The following is a 6,000-nucleotide window of genomic DNA, read 5'->3' as shown; positions in this document are numbered from 1 at the left end:
GATCCTTAAATACTAGTTACCCGGTATGGCGTTCATGTGTGTTGCCTAACTCAACGGCGGTGACAGAACTTGCCAAAATTTACTATCAAAATCGACTCATCGCCGTAGAGTTAGGCAACACACACGACGTCTTGCAAGAAATCGAGTATTTCAGGATGGAGTCCTATTTCTATTGCCGCTGACTGTACACGCATGTAATAGCATGAAACGGTTGAACTTATCCACCTTCCTAATTCCCCAAGCGAGTCCGAGTAAGATCGTGTAAAGTTATCCCTTGGTTTGGACGAATCTTTTACTCTGCAGAAATTTTCGCCCATCAAAATGAATCACCTGGGTTGAAAGCCAGATTATAATGAAGTATAGTGAAGGATTGTTTATTTATTCCTTCATGTGGCATTCGTCCGAGGGGGGCCCCATGCCAGATAATAATAATTGCTTGTGTAAGGTTAATTACGAGTTTACAGGATACTGGTGCTACTAATTAAGTAACCAATCTGATATTTCCGACATCATGGATTATTTTTTGACGTACTTAAAAATATCCAAAAATACTGAAATGATACTCCAAAGAAAGTACTGCATGCTGTTTAAATATTTGAATCATAAATAGTTCATATGGATTCTTCGGTTAAGTATAGAATGAAATCATTAAGTGAAAATATTATTTTACATGAAACATTGTTCACTAAAGAGTCAACATTCATTGACAAGTAAAAAGAAAGAGAATTATAATAGAGAATGTTATTGGATAAAATTTGAAATTACCATATTTGATACTGAACATACCCAGTTTCGTAATTAAATATAATGAATGTTACAACAGTGGCACAAAATAAACACTATTTTAGAAAATTCTCTTGGCCTTTCATAACTATTGGTTCATAATCTTCTGCTTATTCCTCGTAGGTAATAGCAAATATACAAATTAATTGTTTAGTAATTACAATAATACTTCTGTTGTGACACCTGTATATCAGATAAGGATAAAAAATTAATACTTTTTAGACTTGAAAAATGTCCATTATTGATACCGCATATATTGTATGCCTCGGTCTCCACGCCCACGTAAGGATTGCACCCTGGGTGCAATTATAAATGTGCAATTAAAAATTACTAATATTGGCCTGATTTGCAGTACTACGCTGAACAGTTATATTAGATTACGCAATCATAATATTTAGAGAAATGCTTGTTAGTGAGCATATTTTTCCAATCTGTCAAAATTTAATATAAGTTTCCTGCTCTTAGAAATATGTCTCGACATTATTCAGATACTCAACCATATCATATAGTTCGTTATTTCATTATTCAGTGAATATGTATGAATCAACACACGCGTACTTACTTTACAAATTTTATGCCATGTTTGTACACGTAAAAATTTTTAATGATGTCTGAATTACAATGAACGAAAATGAATGCTGTATAATTATAGAGGCCATGAAATATCTGCAAGTAAACAAAATAATTTGTCATGTATGTTTTTCAGTTTTCAACTCTGATGATCACTCTTGACTGTTTTCTGCAAGCAATAAGAAACCAATTAAGAGCTACTATATATGAAAAATTCTCAAATAAATCAGACATGATACATGCATTCACGCTTTCCTAAAAGCACGATAGTGGAAAACCGAGGCGCTGGCAACATTGGACGAACGCCGTGGATTTGCACACGAGAAGTAATTGCAACCCCTTTCTCCTGCCTCTGATAGCCAGTCTCCATGTCGGCACAACATGCAAGAGAGCCATGCCTTAGCAGCAAAGAGCTTTAATTTGGCTTCATGCTCCACAAAGTCAGATGTCACGGTGAAACACAATTAGGATCATATAAATGGTGTGTATTGTTTCATGAAACCTCACATACTGTGTCTTCAGGTTCTAGGAAAAGGACGTACCCGTGTTAAAAATCCCCTGGTGTAGCGTATTCCTCAGGGGGGATTTTTTCAGTGTGCGATCGTGTGTTGTGTGGTAACGGTTGCCTTCGGTGTGATCCGAACAGTGGTTGTGTGGTACATTCGAAGATGATGTGGCAGTTGGTTTTGTTGGTTTCGACCGCGTCTTGGTCCCTCGGACATGGTAAAATCGCAGCTCCCGAGGGTAGCAACTCAACGGCCGATCCTTCCCCAGAATATCGTCTCCTGTACAGGATATACGAGGACTGTACCCAGAAGAGCACGGTGGAGTGCTTGAAGCTCAAGGCCATCGTGTTCCTCGACAGGGCGATCAGGAGGAACGACATTCAGGTGTCGGAAAACGTGTTCTTTGTGAGGAAACAGGACAGCCTCGTTGAAGAACAGCCGGACCACAAACCGCTCACGGAGTTCGACGTCGAAGCGTCTCTGCCTCGAACCCTGTACGCCAGGGAAGTGGAGTTGGACAACATGCTTCTCGACAAAATGACGGAGTTCATCCGCACTCATTCTCTGGAGTTCAAGCTTCCGGGACAGATCAGCGAGGAACCAGTACAAAGCCACGGAACAGGTAAATATTCGTTCCCTGAGCCTTTGAAAGAATAAAATTTATGACAATGTATTTCACAGTATATCACCAATTGAACTTCTTCCAAGCAATACAAAATGCATAGCAATAGTAAAAGTATTGATTCAACCCTTTATATTTTAAATTCAGTGTATAGAAATGCCTACAGTTGCTAATAATGCACTTTATTTTGTAATATTCTTAGCTGATTATGACTACAAAACCAGACTACATTCTTAGAAGCACATGTATGTGAAATGCAAGAATTAATTACAATGAGGAAACCACATTTTATGCCGAACGGCTAAGTTATTCTATTAAAAATACTTATATGAAGCGAATCATGAATACCTTTAATTCCTTTTTTAAGCTTCGAATAACATGGGTACCTGGTGGAAACCCTGGGGCGTAAAGGCTGTCAGGTGCGTTATGCTGATCACATCACCCCCACTCACGACCGGATCAAGAAAGTGTGAGGCGTTACCCACACACCCCCCCTACGCCTTTAAGGCGTGGTGCTAAGCACAGGGGAACACTTTACCTTTACCTTAATTCCTCTTTTATTATTAGTTAAACAATTGTCATTAACTATCCTGATTCCTTTGAAAGGTTACCTCATACAATATTTTCCATGACAAATATTCAAAATAAATTCTTGAAAGGTTGAACAAAAATGAACTCCATAGAAAACAATAACTAATATCTCACAGGATATTTAATAATCTAATAAATAATGCATTTGAATGGAAGAAATATTTATTTAGAATTTAGAATTCATACACATTTGTTAAAGTACATACCAACTTATATAGTTAATAATTCATTTTCAAATCAACTATTTCCTTTCAAATTTGATTGCAAATTTTTAAGAAGACTATTTATATTAAGGTGTAACCGGGCATCGTTGAGATTTGTAATTCCGAAACTATAATAGATATATAAAAAATAGAACTGACATAACAATAAAATGTGCTCTACGCTTAAACAGTTGATTCTCATTGAACTCTTGATGTCTTCCGCCTCAAACACTCAAAATACTACTTACATTAAAATTTTCTTACGTCACAAATTGTATTATTTTTATGGATTGTAATAGTCTATTTCTGGTGTGGAGTCATCGGAAGGTCAGTTTTATATGTTTGTTTACACTATTCAAAGTGACGGGATATATAATGAAAAGAATAAGAAATTGCATGAAACACACACACATTTTGTATCTTTAAACAAGAATATATGGCATCTTTAATGTCATTGTTATTATTATGATTAATGAGATATGGAGAGGCTAACCTCTGTATATGTAAATTTAATTTTTAATTGTCAATATTGTTGAAGAAACATTGCTGGGTACAAATTTAGTGGAAGTGATATATGTTTCTGAAGTTAGTTTGTCATTTCTTACCAGCATATTTTTCATTAAAAGTGGATGAATGTGCGGGTAAATGAAGATGTAAATTTACTTTAGAATGTTACTTTATATGTTTCAATGTACAAATATCACACCCAGCTAATATCAGCGTAGAGTAAAGATGCGCCTTAAAATAAATCGTAGAAAAATATCAGAGATTAACAAAAGAAATGAAAAGACTTTTATAAATATTAAAGCAATGATGCCGTAGTGCATTTAATTGGTTACTTTCATTAAACTAACGAAGTAATGATCATGGAATCATGAAACAATTTATTCCTAATTTGCACTCTAAAAGATACAAAACAAACAAGACAGTCAAACAATATCCTTTTCAATATGATTGTATGCAGCAAAACATCGCCTGATATAGCGACAGCTGATGCTTATATCATTTCGAAATCATCTAGATCTAGCTCTGCTGTAGTAATTGTGGCTAGCACAGACAGACATGTATTTCATTGACGACATAGTACGGGAACTTTATGAAAAGTTATGATTAGTTGTTGACACACACTTATTTTATCTAAAATAGTACATTTCTTTCAAATAAGGATATTGTATACTGGTTGATACTTTAAAAAGCGAGATTTTTATGTCCGAAATGTGTGAAACACTATAATTGATTAAATCTAATTTTTTTTCGAAATTTCTGGATGGAATAATTTCTTACTGCACTCTACCATCTTGCGGATCATGAAACAAGCCGTTTGAATCATGTTTTGTCATTTCGCGAAGATATTTAGGTGTAAATTCCGGTACATAGTTTTAGTTAACGTGATGGCGTACGTAAAGCCATAGACATAGAGAGTATAATTTGTATGTAGCACAAGGAATTCTGCATCATAAATGCAAATTTAAGGTTTCATTAATTTTACTGATCATTTTCTGAGGGAAAATATAAATTTAAAAATTAATGTTATCAGTGTTGTGGACGGCAACCATGTAATCTCCTTCCACCGATATTTTGTTACCCAAGCCCAACATTTATAAATTTGTATCTAACAGAGAAAACGTTCATCATTATGAATATATGTTCTTAAACGGTAAATTTTTATTTTTAACGAGAGATTACTACGATTACTATTATAATTTTATTAGAACTGAGGAAAACCAGCAAGCTTATATCTTTCTGATAATAATCGGTGGTAATATTACTTTATGAACTGTAGATATTTACAAATATACTCTCTCGCAGGACTGACATATGCATTGTGTACTGCGTATATGACCGCATTTTATTCACGCCAGACCCCGTCCCCAAGAATAGGTGAAGCAGAGATATGAGACAAATTAAGATATTAATTGACAAATGGAAAATATTTTTAAGTCCTGCATTCATCGAAGAAAGCGTGAAAGCAAAATTGGACTTCGCTACTTAGGTATAAGATTGGTTGGAACAGACGATTACTGCAAAAGTCGTAAGAGGGTACAAATATTTATTTTTATAATATTGTTGAAAATGTTTTATTCGCTCTCGTAAACACATGATATCTGTATTTGGCACATTATGGTTATTCTTGAAATTGTGCAATTTGTTTTACCGATTTTAAAATAGGATGAAGTAATAATGAGAACAATAATGTAGATTTTTCGCGATTCTTTAATATAGAAACTACTACTTTTTCCTGTTCTTTCTACTTCCTCCCTCATGCCATTACAGCGTCGCGATGCCTCGACCCACTGTTTCCATTCTCCTCTGTTCTTGGCCATCTTCTTTTTCTTCCTATTTCGTTCACCATGTCCTCGTATGACTTAATTGGTCTACCCCTGGGCCTTCTTCCCTCTGGTCTCGCCTTCAAAAACTCCTTTCCTCCTTCATTCTGGTTACATGGTCAAACCATTTCATTTGTCTCTTAACGAGTTGGTTTACAATAGATGTTTGTTGCAGCTCTTTCCTTATCCTTTCATTTCTTACTCTGTCTCTTCATGTTTGTCCTACTATATTTTGGTAGCACTTCATTTCTATAGAACAGTTATTATCTTATAAAGCCCATTTGCTTTTGTTGGGCAGTTTTCACTTCCATAGAATAGTATTGGTTCTATCACTGATTTATATATTTGTGGTTTGGCCCTCGATTTCCAAATATTGTCTTGTTCAATTAATAATATGC

The 6,000-nt window shown here is 35.1% G+C and overlaps 1 protein-coding gene across 1 annotated transcript in view; it reads left to right on the top strand.

The window, feature by feature from the left end:
• The first annotated feature begins 1,852 nt into the window (after positions 1 to 1,852).
• LOC146003101 (uncharacterized) overlaps positions 1,853 to 6,000 on the top strand; it is a 30,451-nt gene continuing 26,303 nt past the window's right edge. Inside the window, exon 1 of the mRNA XM_083141272.1 lies at positions 1,853 to 2,481. Within this exon, the coding sequence (XP_082997398.1) occupies positions 2,022 to 2,481 (460 nt within the window). The 5' untranslated portion in view covers positions 1,853 to 2,021. The remainder of the gene's footprint in view (positions 2,482 to 6,000) is intronic.

Source organism: Lepisma saccharinum, chromosome 19, assembly GCF_977018435.1.
Source record: "Lepisma saccharinum chromosome 19, izLepSacc3.1, whole genome shotgun sequence".
Taxonomy (NCBI): Eukaryota; Metazoa; Arthropoda; class Insecta; order Zygentoma; family Lepismatidae; genus Lepisma; species Lepisma saccharinum.
The sequence above is the reverse complement of the archived record's forward strand: the minus strand, read 5'-3'. Positions and strand labels throughout refer to the sequence as shown.